We start from the raw sequence: 18,877 nt of genomic DNA, 5'->3' as shown, positions 1-18,877 counted from the left end.
AATCTATGTGTTACGACCTGTAGCAGCTTACAATTTAGTTAAAATATGTTGATGATATCTTAAACGGTTTCTCGGAAGAGGCGATAATAAGCCAAAATCAAAATTTAGAACATGACCTTGACCTTTGACCTCATTTTATTTATTGGAGGACCAATGACCTCAAATCAAAAGGTTCTATGTTTCTATCACTTATGGTTTGTCAGTTACAAAATATGTATTTCTCTTATATCAAATACAGAAGAGGAAATAACTGTCAAATTTTTCGTTTATGTTTTTGTAATTAATCAGGCCGTTAGTTTGTTCTTTTGAATTCTTTCACTTTTTGTCAAGCTGTAGCCTTTTTTTTATAGCTGACTATCCGGTTTGAGTTTTATTCATATGTGTACAGTGCTTTATTGTTGCTTAAACCCACATTTTTGGTCTCGGTGGTGGATACTTGGTGGATAGTTTTCTCATTGGCTACCATACTAAGTCTAATTATTTTATATACATGCACATTAATAATCAGACTGCGGCCAGATTATCTTGCAGATATTATATCAACCCATTATATATGAATCTACCAGCTCTGTGTATAATCTGCGTAATAGCAAAACTTATAAAGTTCCAATACTTCGACGTAATATGTATCAAAAATCCTTTCTTTATGCTACCTCTTTAGGCTCTAGAACAACTTTTCCTTAGCTATAGCAAATTGATGATCCAGTCATACCCTTAAAAAAATCTTGACAACAGAGGTTTCGACAGGGTCATAATATAAATTTTATTTACTTTAATTTTCTTTTTTGTATGATTTTTTTTAATTGACTTTTGACTAGGATGTATATTAAATTTAATATTGTTTGAAAGAGAAAAAAAAGTTAAATATTTTAACTTATTTAGTTCATATTTCAGAAAACATTGTAAAATAGATCTTAAATTGCCCTACATTTCACAAATTTTCTAGTTTCCTGTTTTCGGAGATTTTATGATAAAATTCTTAGTTTTTGATTCATAATAGTATCTATTCTGTTAGTCCTAAAATGTTGTCAGTTTCCGAAAACAATCATGTTTGCTATGTTAGAAATAGAGTTACAACTGAGAAATTTTCAGGTTTCCTATTTTCGTTGAATTTTTTATAAAATCTTAGTTTTTGTCTTAAACTATTGATTTCTGGTCGGGAAATTTTGTCAGTTTCCTTATACAATCATGTGTGTGATTGTACATAAATAAAGTCATATTGTAATAAAAGATGTTGATTCATAATAACACAAATATCAAAATTTCTCAGTTTTCATTTACTTACTTTTTCATTAAAAATACGTTGATTTCAACCCGAACTCATATATATTTATCACTATTAAGTTGGTAGAATTTATGATGATTACTTGGACACAAAAACACCCAAGTAGTTCATGTTGCAATTTTGTTAATGTTTAAGTCTTTCTGTTCATTTTTGATACTGAAAAACGTATAGTCCATGGAGGAACCGGGCATCAACCCTGGTATCTCCCGCATGCTGAGCGAGCGCTCTATCATGTGAGCTAGTCGCCCTGTTGTTTATTGAATAATAAAATAACGCCTTTTGCGTACATGTGACATTGCATTACTTTATCGGTTCTAATTACAGTATCCCACTAGCCTTGGGAACTTTATTTGTAGAATAATTGATAAGGGAAAACACAAGGTGTTATGAATTATTTTATATTTAGGAAAATTACGTGATATATGTCTACTAGGGTGGTCGGTCGATAATGCAAAACAGTAAAACGTCATACCACCATAAAAAGTCATTTATTGTGCATGCGCTGGAAATCCATCAAAAAACGTAAAATTTTAGAGGTAAACGGGGAAAAATACCTTTCGAGTCGGACTATATCCACAGACCTAAGGGTGTCTTATTTTTCTGATTCCACTACAGTCTTCCGCTCTACAAACTGGGATATCACGGGATCTGCTTGTTAAGGGTTCTTCTTCTTCTTCTTCTTCTTCTTCTTCTTCTTCTTCTTCTTTGTCTTCTTCTTCTTCTTCTTCTTCTTCTTCTTCTTTGGGCAGAAATGCTTCAATACTGAAGAAAACATGTTGTTGTTAGTGACAATTTATGATTTATACGTATATTCATGTATATATAACATCTAGTAAAAAGATGTGAAATATATAAATTGGATAAGAGACATATAAGGGTAAGTAGGGGAATAATTCATTTAGAAAATGCAATATATAAACAAGAAACAGAGAGGAAACAAAAGTAGAATGAAGGATCGGTTGCGTTTAACATATTGCTTATCATGAAAGCAATCAATATTACGATATAGCGGCTATGTTTGATATAGGAACAAAATAGTGGTGTATATTAAATGGGCATTAGCTATCAAATTCATTTTCATCGACTCTAATTCTCATATTTGATTTATAACATACTAAAACGTATATCGAAATTACAAAAAGTCTAAATTAAACAATTGACCACGTGCAATTGGATTTTTCTAGGTCTGTTTGATTTCATAAAGTAAATTTAAAAGTATGTTTAACATCAGTTTTACCTGTATAAGAATGATGTTTTGTGGATCGAATCAGTCAACCAAATGGTTCATTCTTGTTTCAATTTCAATGTTGACATTCTTTTCCTTTTAATAGCTGAATACATGCGTAACCCATCTCCAACTTAGGGGTTAAATTGAAGGTCACATGAATACGGATTCAATGAGGTCAAATTATTCACTTGCAAGTGAATAATTCATCAGCGATGTTTCTTAGCTTATTTTGAGAAGATTGAACAAAATTGGCTGCTAAAAGCGAATTATTATTTCAATATATCACTTTCGTTATTGATTGAACAAAAAACTAGACAAAGTGATGCCCCCGACCTCCACTCTGAAGTAACTGTATTAAAACAAAGTCAATGTAGGACTTTCTTTGAGATATTATTGTGTCTGGGAAACACAAATGATGCCCCCGCAAATGCAAAGTGTTATTCTAAAATACACAAAGTTGAGCATGGGAGCACTGTTGTCTATGGTTCACTGTAGGAGGAGTTATCTGGAAACGCTATGCACCTCTTATGCAAGTATATTCTCCAAAAATGACTATCTCCCAAAAGAACAAATATCACTAAAAATCAAAACCCTGAACACATGCACACCTTCAATATATGTACAAACAGCCAGCAATGCGAAAACTTCCTAGCATTCAAACTGTAGGAGGAGTTATCCGAAAACGCTATTCACCTCTTATGCAAGTAAATACTCCAAAAAATGACAAAGTTCAATTATCTCCCAAAAGAGCAAATATCAATAAAAATCAATACCCTGACCACATGCACACCTTCAATATATGTACAAACAGCCAGCATTGTGAAAACTTCCTAGCATTCACACTGTAGGAGGAGTTATCTGGAAACGCTATGCACCTCTTATGCAAGTAAATAATCCAAAAATGACAAAAATCAACTATCTCCCAAAAGAGCAAATATCAATAAAAGTCAAAACCCGGACCACATGCACACCTTCAATGTATGTTCAAACAGCCAGCAATGTGAAAACTTCCTAGCATTCAAACTGTAGGAGGAGTTATCCGGAAACGCTATGCAACTCTTATGCAAGTAAATACTCCAAAAAATGACAAAGTTCAACTATCTCCCAAAAGAGCAAATATCAATAAAAATCAAAACCCTGACCACATACACACCTTCAATATATGAACAAACATCCTAGCATTCAAACTGTAGGAGGAGTTATCTAGAATAGCTATATAGCCATAATGGGACGGACGGACGGACGGACAGGGGTAAAACAATATGACCCCAACTTTCAGTTGCGGTGGCATAAAAATCATATTTAATTTTTTGTTATATCTCTTAGCTAATGCCCCTACAAGCAACCAGCCACCGATTTAAAATTCAGGGATAGATATGATAGCAACATATTTAAACAATAAACTGTTGACACAGATATATGTCTCGCCGTGATATAATTTTAATAGTGTAATGATAATGCTGAAATTAATGGCAATACTTTAAGATGTAAAATATGCAAAACTTTCAGAGTCCAGGAACGATGGCTGAAATGCATGGCCAAATAATCTCCATGAAAATATCACAATCATTATGCTGAATTACAATTAACTGCACACCAAATATCACGGACTTACTACAACCATTACTGGTTCCAATCAAACTGACCTTATCACAAACTTTATTATTAAACTAAGAAAATAAATCAAAATTAAAAGAACATTGCTGACTGAGTTTTTTGCTAGAACGTATTTTTTTAACATTGTCTTAATGATCATAGTTGGTTGACATCTGTCTAGTGTTTGAACATAGGAAACCGTAAAGGACTGAATGATTTATTTTTTTACATTTTCAGCACGTTGACTTTGAAAGTTTTTCGTATATTGTTTTGTTATAAATTAGGCCGTTAGTTTTCTCAATTGAATTGTTTCATATTTTTCATGTCGGGGCCTTTTATAGCCGACCATACGGTATGGGTTTTTCTCATTGTTGAAGGTCGTACGATTGCCTATAATTGCTTACATCCTCTTCATTTGAACTTTGGTTGATAATTGTCTCATTGGCTATTATACCACATCTCCTTATTTTTATAAGTATTTTAGTAACCTGAGCGTGTTTTGTTATTGTTCTTGTGTATTTGTTAACGTATACATCAATATAACGTCTCCGAACATTTTCATTCTTAAAAACTAGCACGTTTGCATCAATCGATTCGTCGTTCTTTTTCAAATCGTATATTATTTGAAAATATATCTGTGGGCTATCAAAACAAAATATCTTCAAAATGTAAAAGTACCTGTCGAAAACCATGATTTTCCCTATATATGTTATGTATTTTTGACGTATCGTGGCTTTTAACTTCAACAGCTCGTACATGTATCTCAGAATTGACTAAAAAATAATCTTTTATGTTTTAAATGTCTTCGAAAAGTTTGTTTTAATTTTTTACATATTTTTACCTTTGATGAGTTTTAACAGATGATTCGTTTTCCATACATGACACAATTCATCAATATAGTGTCAGAATCGATTTATGAAAACTATCAATGGTTGAATACCTTTGTTGAAATCAAGATATCTTTTTTTGTGTCGTTTGGTTGATGTCTACTGCCTAACTGTCTCAAACTCAATGTCGTTAATTCATTAAGAAAATAAGTTTTCCTTTGTAAAAAAAAATTACTTACTATAGATGGTTTAAATGCTTATTTAGACTATTACATAATTACGTCCGGTTTTGTTTTATTTTCTCTTATTTCTTATTTTTTTTCATCTAAGCTCACGATTCCTCTTGAAATATACTAGAAACAAATCCATTTTTATAGTAATTATCATGATGTGTGTAATTCTTCTTAAGTAGCGTCCAACTGAGGAATTGTAGTTCTAGACTTCACATTAATATTTTCATTGACAACATGAAGATGAGGTAAAAAGATAAAATGAATCACATCGTACACATGAAACAAAAACAAAGTGATCATGATATACCAATACCAAAAATAGTTATAAGTGTTGTGTTTAAGTATAAAAGATTTGATATTTGCTTTTACGTGTTTATAGGGCAGGTAACATCGATTTGATCTGCTATAATATCAAAGGTAAAAGAACATTGTTGATAGAAAACTCATTATATAGATTAGGATCTTGAAATTATATATCTTTTGCTTTATGTTTCATTCTCTTAAAGAGATATGACAACATGTAGAGCAGAATCTGCTTACCCTTCGGGATCAACTGAGAGTATCCCCGCTCTCCTGGGTAGGTTAGTGTTGCTCAGTCTTTAGTATTCTATGTTGTGTTTTTCACTGTTTTTTGTCTTCGGATCGTTTCTGTTTAGCCATGTCATTGCCAGATTTTCTTCTACTTATGAGTTTGAATATCCCTCTTGATTCTTCTGCCTTTTTAACAGTTTCTGCCGTATATATTGAATTCAAATTGTATCACAACCAGTAGCAATTTTTCTTGATGGCAATGAAGGATCACACTTCAGAATTGCGGTAAAATTAAGAAATAATTCTTTCATGTCGATGTTACATGCGATATTATATATATATTGTTTATTTTTTTATGAGAAACAATTTTACTCTGAATAAGTAAAAATAATGGCGAGGGAAGAACAAAAAATTTGCGAAAGCAAATTTACAGATCTAACATTGTTGGGCTGATGTTTAGACGAGTTGTATATATATATATATATATATAAATATATACATTTGTCCAACAAGATGAAAATGAAAGAAAAACATAAAACGATAAAAGAATAATACAGAATACAAAAGCTTGGCCCGGAAGGGGTCAGCTAAGCCACAAGGAAAGATGAAATAAAATAAATCGTTTACCCCATATATAGATCATGCTGAGGCAATGTCTGAACAAGTCAACATTCTGAAAGTCTGCGACAAGCATCACAATGAAATAGATCAAGCCTATTTGAAACTTCTATACTTTTATTTAAACCACAACAAAACCAGTGTAAATTGCAATGATAGCAGTAGTGTAATAAGTACAAAAAACACCTACAGTGCATAGCTATAAACAAAAAAATGGTTTAACCAAACCAAGCTAAACGAGGCAATTTCCAGAATCACTGTTAAAATTTAAAATTTAGAATGATACTATAATAATAGTCTTATTCCCAAAAACCAATACTGCTCATCAGCATATTACAAAATACAAATGAAATGTCTATACACACATGCATGTACATTCCCCATTTCCATTCTCAATTTTATGTATTAACAGTAATAGATAGCGAATAATATTTATATACAATTGTTTAATAACAGTAGCGGAAAGGTAAAACAACAAAAATACCGAACTCCAAGGAGAATTCAAAAACAGAAAGACCCTTAACAATTGGCAAAATCAAAAGCTCAAACACATCAAACGAATGGAAAACAACTGTCATATTATTGACTTGGTACAAGCATTTCCTTATGTAGAAAATGGTAGATTAAACCTGGTTTTAAAGCTAGCTAAACCTCTCACTTGTATGACAGTCGCATATAATTGTATTGTATTGACAACAATGTGTGAACAAAACAAACAGACAGAATAGGTAAAAGTGTCAAAAATAGGGGTTATAGTCTCAATCACTATAAAACAAACAAATATGTCAACAAAGAAAAACATGAAACATAACATTTATCAATTACGCAAACTAATACATTGTTCTTTTTCCTTTTGTACTGATAATAACTGAACAATTTTTAAGGCGAAAGGATTGCTCTAAACATATTTTGCCGACCTTGATCACTTGACACAGAATCTATTGCTAGTAATAATCTATGAAATACTCTTACATGACAGAAAAGCAATCAATTAATTTCAGAAGTACGAACCATTTTATGAAAACTGTCGTGTTTACTCTCTTTTACAAATTTGAGGGCCAGTTTTGTTTCAGAAAATCGCATATGTTATATTTATAAGTGTAGACGTTTTCTTATTATTTAAGTACGGTGAACTTGTTCATGTTTCAGCTAAGTAACAATTTATTAATTCTGTGTCAAAAGTTAAGATATCTGCTTTGGTAACACATATAGGTTATATATAAACTCATCATAGATACCAGGATTAAAATTTTGTACGTCAGACGTGCGATTCGTCTACAAAAGACTCATCAGTGACGCTCAAATCAAAAAAGTTAAAGAGTCAATTAAGTAAGAAGTTGGAGATCCTTGAGGATCCAAAATTCCGGAAGGTTTTGTAAAGTACAGCGAAGGTTATTCCTGGGGTAGAAAATCATTTTTTCGAAAAATTACATATGAATCTGCTGATACAATATAACCATGTAGGTAATATATCGACAGGAACGTTTTAGTGCGATGCCGCAAATATACATAAGTATGTGTTATTTTAACTTTACATCTCATATCGATGCATGGGTTTAATAAAAGTTGTTAGGAACCTCGTCATTGGTCATTATTTCTGACCTGGGACAGGCGCTACAATACGGCGGGACTAAACTTGTTTTGTGAGATCTCAACCCATAAACCATTTCTCTGACGTCAGTCTATTGTTTTATCAGTAGATTATTTTTTAAGAATCCACTGACCACTGTGTTAACTTAACATAACTTATATTATAACTTGTAACTTACGATCTTAAATCCTCTCAAAAACGAGTTTCATATGAAGGGTTCGAACTCGTGCGTATTTTCATCGTAAATCATTACAGTTTTCACTCTATGCATGATACCACTAAACCACGAGTGCTGACATAAATCAATATTTAAATTATACTCTTAAAGCGTTTAATTGTTAATTCATGAAAATAAACTCGTTGATAACTTATTTAGCTTCTGTAGTCTATGAAATAAACATTATGTCTTGGTTTGTTCATGTTCTTTTCAAATTATTTTGATTTATTTTATTTTGGTTGTTATTTTTTAAAGGAAGATTATGTTCGACATTTGAACGTTCTTGAGTATAATTATATAGCAATATCAAAATATAGAACGACACCGATACAAGAGAAAAAATAAATAAAACATTTTCTTTACAATCATAAAAAAGAGTTTATTCCGAATGTCAGATTTTAACATTGGTCGATTTTTAACATCGTTATAATGAACTGAAACTTCATACGATTGTGGCTATTACACAATAGTTGTAGCCACTATAAAATCAAGGAATTGTATATATGAGTTCAATTCCTTGATAAAATAAACATCCATATGCCCATTACACTTGTCACTTTGAACTTACAAGGACTTTCAATTTTCTTTTCTAAAGTCGCTCGTTGATTATTGTTTACGAATCCGCTACTTCTTATCAATTCTATAATACTACGTAACCCTTTTACCGCTAGTCAATTTGGAATAAAGAAAAACACGACAATACGCACAGTAAAACGCAGTTCAAAGGAAGTCCGAGTCCGATGTGAAATATAGGTAACAGAAAAAAAAACTAAGCAAATTGACAATAATCAACATACATTAACAAAGGACTACTAGCAGTTATTGACATGCCAGCTCCAGACCTCAATCAAACTGATCAAACGATTATGTCTACATCATATGAAAATCAACCACAATTTCTCCCGTTAGGTGTATAATATCACGTCATCATAAATTATACGAGAAGAACATAACCCGTATCATGTCAACACCTGGTTTTGGAGTAAATGTGTTTATTATTTCAGATGCAAAGAACCTTTGAGTGAATCAATATTAATTGAAAAAAAAAACCATCTTTAATGACTTGACAACATAATCGTAACTATATCCCTTGTGAATAAGTCTGTTTGGGTAGCTTTTTGGGTGAATGACGACAGTGTTTGTGCTTTGTATAGAATATTACCATAAAAAGACGGGATGAAAAAAACCTGAACGTATAATATGTCTGTACGTAGATTTATATTTACGAATGATGTCCTTGTACCGATGATGGAACTTAGTAAAAGTTTTATCAAGTTTGTGATATCGAAAACCCTGGTGTAATTATTCGAAACAAGTTGAGATATATGAACACCATACGATGGTGCTAAGAGAACGTAACCATCTAAAAACGGATAATTAACAATAGGAAAGGTTAAATCATCTCTTTTATTAAAACAAGATCTATATCAAATCTCCAAAAGTTTTGATTTCCTTTTTTCCGCTGTGACACATACACAAACAACGCATTGCAGAGCTTTATCATACAACTGAAAGGCTTTGTCTCTATCACCAGATATCTCATAACATACACCAAGTATTGTAAATGATTCTGATAATTTACCTGGTAGAATATTATGTTGATCTTCTAATGTTAAATGTAAATCGCGTAATGCTTGTTTTTTATTTGACCTATCACCAAAATGATGATAGCATAGGAATCTAAGACTGTGAGACATTACAATGACCGGTATATCAATATCCCTATCTTGAACCTCCAGTTGTAGTTCTCCTGGTATTAATGATGAGTGTTGCATGTAACAAACACTTTCTTCAGCTGCCATTTTCATCCTTTCAATTAATGTCAATGTGGAATGAACATTTTTTCTGTAGTAATATGCATCACATTCGTCATATTCGTTACAGCCTATAGGAATCATATCCGGTGTACATCGTGATAGAATATAGTCTGTTAGTTCAAGTGTAACTTTGTGCTGACCTGTCACATAATAATATGACGCGTATAACAACCAACCTGACACGGCATCTGTCATTGTACCGTCTTGTAAATGTCTATGATAACGTTTGTGCATGTAGTACTCTTTATTTACTGTGGTTGGTAGTGGTCGTATTTGTGCTGCAAATTGATTGATTCTAGCCTTATAATGATTACACACCCCAATAATACATGCAGATTGTTCATACATTAGTAAAGATTCAATAAACGCCAATACTTCATAAAAACGTGAATATATTGGCGCCATATACGATCCACAAATCCTGTAAAATAAAAAGTCTAACATGATGAACGAAGTTTCATCCTTTATTCTTAATAAACGATGATTTCCATTGTCAGCCGAAACTAAATTTGTCATCAACCCACCAATTCCACCATATTTAATACTTTTTATTACACTGAGCAGTATTTTATTATTACTCTGATCGATCTTTCCAAGGAACATGTTGTGTTCAGGTATAAAGAAATTCGGACAATAACAGCTGTTTACCCATAACAATAATTTATCAAGGCAGAGAGAAAAACAAATATATAATTTGGGTAATTGAAACATTTCTAAATTGACCTCCTCTGAGACCCAGAATAAAGCCGTCTTCAAAAAGTAAGAACACAATAAATCTTTGACATTTTCATTCGTGTTAACGATACGCTTTAATGTTAATTTGAGAAGACCATAACATAAGAGTTGAGTGAAGTTAAACGAATGAACAAGTAGTTTTTCTGCAACAGAGAAAGATATTCGCCATAATAAATTACAGCCTGACCCGATCTTAGGTCCTATGGGTACTAACAAACATCCGCTATTTTTAATCTTGTCAATTACGAAATTAGGGGGCCATTGCTTTCGGTGACGCATTGCCCATGGAATTACATTGTTGGGTATATATTTACTTCGTAAGCAGAATGCTAAATCAAAAGTTTGATTTGGATCTGATAGACAAGGGCCATGTTGAGAAAGATTGAAATTCCCAAGTATTGACTTCACTGTATCCAAAAAAACGTTGACCGAAAAATATAAGTCTTTTCCAGTATTTGTAACAAATACAATTTCTGTTTCCCCTATTGCAATGAATCTGAGTCTAGTAAATCCGGGATGCTCAATTGATGTCTCCATAACCAGTATAGTACTTTGTTCTTTGAGTTTGATATTCCGTACATTCTCTATATCTCCATGTACTTCATTAGCGACATACATTACATCTAAGTCACTACCTGGCAAATCCAGTCCTTCTGCTAAACTTTTTTTTTATATTTTTTTTAAGTTTGGGGTATCAACATTATGGATCATATCAAGAATTATAAAAAGTCGTTGTCTATTACGTATGTCTATTTCAGTACCAACTTTTCTTATCAGGTATTTTACTAAGTCTTTTTCTGTTGAGTAATTTTCTGCCCAAGCCAAGTACTCTATAAAAATACAAATTTATATACTTATTCATTTTGAATTCGTATAATGACGTTCGCACACGCTTAGCGTCGTGAATTGTAGCCTAGTATTTGATTAATATAAAATGTTGAACTTATTCAAAACAGAAAGTTGTTTACACCAGGCATAGATTGGGTTTTTTTTTAATTATTATTGGTTTAAAATCCTTTTTCATAGTACAACTTGTTTTTTTTATAATTTTTTTGCAACTGTTTTAATTCGAATACTACTTAGTAGTAGTATAATGTAGACGAAACTCTCGTTTTAAATTTTTCATTATAAGTGTGCTATATCTCTGGAATTTGATGCGACTGTCATACAAGTGAGAGGTTTAGCGCTATAAAACCAGGTACAACCCACCATTTTCTACATAAGAAAATGCCTGTACCAAGTCAGGAATATGACAGTTGTTGTCCATTCGTTTGATGTGTTTGTGTTATTGATTTTGCCATTTGATTAGGGACTTTCCGTTTTGAATTTTCCTCGGAGGTCAGTATTTTTGTGATTTAACTTTTTATGACTATGTTTGTATCCTCGTTTGATGCAACTATTGTTTGATTGCTCTTTACTATTTTTATCGTGGCAAATGTCATCCTATATATATAGCTGCTACGTAAGAGATAGTCAAAATACTATAAACTAACTTATTTTCGCGGATACTTAAATTTATTACGTGTTTCCTGTACCAAATCAGGAATATGGCAGTTGTTTTCAAATAGTTCGTTTCTATGTATGTTGGCGTTTGTTTTTGTTGCACTTCAGTGTTCCTGTTGTTCCTTTGTTTTCCTCTTATAGTTGATGTGTTTCTCACGGTTTTAGTTTGTAACCCGGATTTGTTTTCTCTCAATCGATTTATGACTTTTGAACACCGGTATACTACTGTTTCCTTTATTTAACCCTTCCTAGTCAATTTCGCGGCGATTTATTTTTAGCATTCTTTTTAATTTTCTACATCGTTTAACATAATTCGCGACGATTTATATTCGCGTTATTAAGTCACGATATTAAATCACTCGCGAAAATTAGTTTGTGTACATTATACATTTGATTTGTCGTTATTTTGTAAAAAAAATTGACTCTGTCAATGCTGTTAAACTGCTGTTAAGGTGCTACACAGAAATTTTGAGCTGACATTCAAATTTATATTTTTTATAGGTTTGTTTTGTTTGCTTTGTTGAAATATTTTGTACAAAAAATGATTTTTAAATCCTTCGATCACCCTATCAATACACATGTGTTCATTATCGTTTATGTCTTGTTCTTCTTTTAATTGAATAACTACAAGTGAATATTCAGTAGCATTTGCTGACTTTGTAGTTAAAATGTTAACAGTTTTATAGCAAAGACAAATACAGTATTATTCGTTTTTTTTAATCTGAACTCTTTTTTAACCTCCGTATCAAATGCAAGTGTCGAATTGTTGTTTCAACCACTTGCAACCAAATATAGTATTCGTTGTAGCTGCTCATAGTGGAAACTGTACTCTCATTGCAAAACATAATATGAGCAACTCATAAAACAAAATGTTTAGTTAACATGCATGGTCAAGTATTCCATGTTAAACTGTCTGAATATGTGTAGGTTAATGATTAAGTTAATCATAAAAATACTTAGCCGTACCACATCAATACATAATTCATATTCGAGCACTTCGTCAATACCACTTCCAAAAGGACAACAATTAATGGAGGCTAAAATTACCTCAGTAGTCAAAAAAAATGAAAAACAATAAAAAGACTTACAACAGCCTATACAATGTCACATTGAAAAGTAACAACTGACCAACAAGAACCTACACACAAACTAGGGATGATCTCAACAAAGATTGAGAAAACAAAACAGGCGGCCTCTAATACAGGACATACCTTCTTTATTTATTGTAAATTTGTTCTCGTCTTGAACGTACATGAAATATTTGCCGCTGGACGTTTTTCAACCAACAGTCGATCAATCAATAGTTTTCAAAATCCTTGTTCCGCCTATTGTTACGCTTTTTTAGCAAACGTAATCGTGACATCTTTAGAACATTTAAAGTCTTCCAAATCTATAGTAGATTAACATTCAATTCTTTCTCTTTCAAGGAAAAAACATCATCCGCTTATAACAGTTTTTACTTGTAAACGTTATTTATATGATCAACAAGATGATGCTGTTCACTGGTCATATATTTTTGATAAATTAATACGACTTCTAACCAATTTTTATCTTCACAAGAACAGCATGGCGTTAAGTAGAGCAGGAATTGTTAAATTCTGGATAGAAAAAGTATAAAATCATTAGCAATGAGGCCTATGTTAGATAAGGGAATTGTTACACATCGGTACAACAGACTTCACCCTTGCTTTCGTTTGGATACGCGTGTTCCCCGGTCCTTAGTTTTCTATGTAATATTTTGTGAACTGTTTTTGTCTCTTTGTCTGTCTCGTTTTAGTCATGACGATGTCTATGCAAAAATAAGAAGATGTGGTATGATTGCCATCAAGACAATTTTTTCACCAGAGACCAAATGATGAAGATGCTAGCGACTATAGGTCGCCCTATGGCCTTCAACAATGAACTAAAGTCTTACCGAATAGAAAATCTATTAAGACTCCGAAAAGACAAATGTAAAACAATTCAAACGAAATAACCAACGACCTGTAAATAACAACAAAAGACAAAAACTGAATTATAGACTCCTGATCGACTCTGTATGTCTCTGTATTATGGTCCTCGATTCCAAACTTGTTATCCCCCCTTCCGTTTAGAATTTGTCTTAATTTGTGGAACATCAAACTCTAGTACACTCCTGCAATTATTCATTTTAATCAAAACAAATACCTTTATCGCAGTCTGTACAGTTCTGTAAGTATTCCAGATATTCATTTGAAGACTTGTCAGGATATCTTAGGTTTAGTATCCACTGTTCTTTTGTTTTTCTTCTATCTAAACAATCTTTAAACATTCGCTCAAACTGTCTGATTGTCAATCCGAAAACATCATTTGAGATAATTATCCCTCCGTCTACAGACTGGTAGACTAATGGTGTGTATCTACGCCTTCCACGATATGGAAATCGTTTAACCCCGTGTTTTTCCAAGAAAGTAATTTTTCTCATTCCATAAATAGTTTCACCGTCGTCAATTTCTTGGTTACTGTGATTTGTGTTCATGATGAGTCTTAAAATAGAAATTATGAAATAATTAAATTGTTACATATAACTTAAAAAATATAAAGTCATTAAGCATTATATTCGACGTTTAACATCATGATATTTAATGTCGTGTACTGTTGTTGACTTATTTATTGTTTATCAATGTAAAAACCTGACAATTATTAAATTGAGAAGTATAACTATAACAATCGAATCAACAGAGATAGACTGTATGCAAAGTTGCAAATATTGTCAGGCGACGCGAAATTCCATACACTACAAACCAGTCAAATAATAAAATTGAGAATGGAAATGTGGAATATGTCAAAGAGACAACAACCCGACCAAAGAGCAGACAACAGCCGAAGGCCACCAATGGGTCTTCAATGCAGCCAGAAAATCCCGCACCCGGAGGTGATCCTCAGCTGGTCCCTAAATAAAATTGTGTACTTGTTCAGTGAAAATGGACGTCACACTAAACTCCAAAACATATAAATGAACTAATATTAAAAAACATACAAGACTAACAACGGCCAGAGGCTCCTGAGTTGGGACATGTGCAAAAATGCGGCGGGGTTTAACATGTTTTGTGAGATCTTAACCCTCCCCCTATACCTCTAGCCAATGTAGAAAAAAGAAACACATAGCAATACGCACAGTAAAACTCAGTTTAAAAGAAGCCCGAGTCCGATGTCAAAATAGGTAACAAAAGAAACTAAGCAAAATGACAATGATACATAAATAAACAAAGGACTACTAGCAGTTACTGACATGCCAGCTCCAAACCTCAATTAAACTGATTGAAAGATTATGTCTTCATCATATGAAAATCAAGTACAATCCATCCCGTTAGGGGTTTAATATCATACCATCATAAAATATATGAGAAGAACATAACCCGTATCATGCCAACAACTGGTTTTAGAATAAATGTGTTTATTTTCGATGCAAAGACCCTATGAGTGAATCAATATTAATACGAAAATATGCAATCCTTAATGACTTGACAACAATATCGTAACTATATCCTTTTCGAATAAGTCTGTTTAAAGGTTTGGTGAATGCCGACATTTTTGTGCTTTGTAAAGAATATTACCATAAAATATTTGATGTGAAATACCTGAACGTATAAGATGTCTGCATGTTGAATTATATTTACGAATGATGTCCTTGTACCGATGATAAAATTTAGTAAATGATTTGACTAGTTTGTGATCTCGAAAACACTGGTGTAATAATTTTTCAGTAATACAGAGATTTCTTTCGTTGAAATCAAATACGTTGTTACATACTCAAGCGAATCGAACAAGTTGAGATATTTAAACACCATAAGATGGCGACAAGGGAACATCACCATCTAAAAATGAATAATTAACAATATGAAATGATAAATCATCTCTTTTATTATAAATTTTGGTATTAAGTTTCCCGTTAATGATAAAGATATCAAGATCCAGGAAAGGGCAGTGTTCATTGTTAGTATTAGCTTTATTTAAAGTCATTTCGGCAGGATAAATCTCTTTAGTGTACATACTGAAGTCGTCATTATTGAGAGCCAATATATAATCTAAATATCTAAAAGTGTTATTAAATTTTTAAATCAGATGTTGTTTCGATTGGTCTTTGCTGATTTTAGTCATAAAAGTCTGAAATAGGCAGTATTTGTACTCGACTGTACTGATTCCTACTCGACAATTCTAAATAAGTCTGAATGTTACTGGAAATTGCTTGACCCTAATCCTAACTGTATTCGACTGTACCGATTTTTACTCGACCATAATCTGGACCATACTTAAATGTCTAAACAAAACTCGACAAGTCTGAAACCGTATTAACCAATGCTCGACTAATAATTGCGTATTAAAATTGCATTGCCTGTATAGTAATTTGTGATATACAATTACTGTCCGAAAATCATCTTGTTTATATAAAAATAAGGAGATGATATAAATCTCATACCGTATATTCGGCTATAAAAGTCCCCAAAATGAAGCAATTCAATTGAGAAAACTAATGACCTAATTTATAACAAAACAATTCACAAGACAAATATGACAGACATGAACCCATGACAACCACTGAACTACATGCTTCTGGCTTAGTACAGGCACATAAAGAATATGACGGGGTTAAACATGTATGTCAGCAAACAACCAACCCCTAATCTGGGACCATTGTGTTACAGCACAACATAAGAACATTAAAGATCAGTTGCAATGGACTAACCTCAAAAGATCGATACGATGCTATATCAAATAACTACCATTGAAACAAAAGACACAAAGCACCGAAAAAAGAGTGCTAGCAGTTATTGAAAGCTAGTTCAAAGCCAATTACAAATAATAAATAAATCATGTTCTTCTAGCGTTTAGAAGTTATGAACAATCTGAGAAACGCATGACCTTGTGCAATGCCAAACTATAAGTAAACAGTATCAACAGGACGTAGGATCATTAATTTTCACAACTGTACACATAATGCAAAATCTTTTTAGTTATGTTTAAATTTTAGTTTCTCAACAACAAAATCAATGTTAATATATGTACCAATAAAGACAATAGTTAAAGATTTTTATTACTGTGTTAAATTGATAACCTTTAGAAGTAAGTTTTTTAAAGGGATCAATAAGTTTACATGGATCGTATCTAAATTTTCGGGATTTACAAAAAACATGGCCGTAAAAAATAGAATTTGATATCCCGTTTTTTATAAGAACTCAACAGGTACAGCCAAACTTCCTAACCAAATATTTGTATCTATGAATGAATTTTTAATTAATCTGTGATAACAAAATACCTGAATTAATAAATTATCAGTTATACATGAATTGCGTTTATTAAAATCAAAAACGCGACAACAGACACAAGCACAGAGAGCAAGTTGTTAAAATGATACAGCGTTAGAGGATCATCACCGTCTAAAAAGGGAAAATTAACAATTAGGATTGTTTCTAACCTTTACTTTCTACTTATTATAAGAAATAGACCTTAACTGTCTGTCATTGTGGTCCTGGCTATTTATTTTTGACTAAATACATAAATATCATTTGGATTATTTAAGCATTCGTTTAACATGTTTTAGGATGCTGAAACTAATTATATATAAGAGAGAGAAAAAATCCTGGTCAACTATTTGTAAAGTACTTGTCCAGATCTTATCTGATATTGTTTGTTTTAAAACCAAGATAATAAGAGCTACTTATCAAAAGTGTAAAACACTTTACAGGAAATTGAAACTAATTATTAGTATAAATATTTTTTTATTATACATATGTATTGTTAAACATTTGTTTAATATAGAATTAAAAAATTCTCCGAAGAAGATGAATATTTCTATAAGCCAATCTTTAGATATAAGAAGATGTGGTATGAGTGCCAATGAGACAACTCTCAATCTTGCCCATATACCATTAATATTTAATCATAATGTTTGAAAAATAAAGATATGATTTTAAGGCACACATTAAGAAAAATTTAAAGACGAAGTTTTGTTTAGACAATTGCCATATTTTTACTAATTTCAATAAAAAAAACTTTCCCGGTAAATTTTTATATGTTCTATTACATATTCACTACATTAAGTTCACTGTGAATAAGAAATCCAATTATTTATAGATATTTTATCTTTTGATTCATGCGCTACTGATGAGTCTTATGTGAGGGTGTGGATAGGGGTTGACGACAGAATAGAGAATAATGGGCAAAAAATATAAAGAATAGAGAAAAATTGACAAAAATATAAAGAGTTAAGAATAATGAGGTGCAAATGAGGTGCTAAAATATAAACAATAGAGAATAATGAGCAAAACGTTTAAGGAATAGAGACAAATGGCCTAAAAAAATAAAGAATACAGAAATGAACGACCCCCCATACCCCATCCAGACCCTCTTATGTACACGAAACGTGCGTCTGGCATACCAAATAATAAGCTTGGTACATTTTTACATAATTATCTAGTTGACAAAATTATTAATTCCCTCACTATAAGTGATTATCAAAATTTTATTTTTTCAATAATCTGGTTTAATTCAATCAAATATTTGTGTGGGTGTGTGGGTGTTGCAGCCTTTAGCTCATTGCCATATATGGCATGGCCATAGATGGCGCTCTCACATGGAGTTTGAATTTTAGAATTCCCGTATCGAGCACTTGTTAATTTCCTGTCGACAAAAAAGCAGGTGCTGCAGAAAAAAGTTTAATTATTTAAAAACTAAAAG

General features: G+C 32.0%; 1 protein-coding gene across 1 annotated transcript; it reads right to left on the bottom strand.

The window, feature by feature from the left end:
* Positions 1–9,553: 9,553 nt before the first annotated feature.
* On the bottom strand, positions 9,554–11,362 carry LOC127721112 (uncharacterized). Its single transcript, XM_052227788.1, has one exon. The coding sequence runs from the start codon at positions 11,294–11,296 to the stop codon at positions 9,554–9,556; it is 1,743 nt and encodes a 580-aa protein (XP_052083748.1). The 5' UTR covers positions 11,297–11,362.
* Positions 11,363–18,877: the final 7,515 nt, after the last annotated feature.

This window comes from Mytilus californianus, unplaced genomic scaffold (genome assembly GCF_021869535.1).
Source record: "Mytilus californianus isolate M0D057914Y unplaced genomic scaffold, xbMytCali1.0.p SCAF_12, whole genome shotgun sequence".
NCBI lineage: Eukaryota > Metazoa > Mollusca > Bivalvia > Mytilida > Mytilidae > Mytilus > Mytilus californianus.
Note: the sequence above shows the minus strand (reverse complement) of the source record. Positions and strands in the feature narration are given on the sequence as shown.

What these genes read in the sequence shown, in the direction of transcription:
- LOC127721112 (XM_052227788.1), bottom strand. Translation starts at nt 11,296, where the DNA reads ATGTATGTCGCTAATGAAGTACATGGAGATATAGAGAATGTACGGAAT.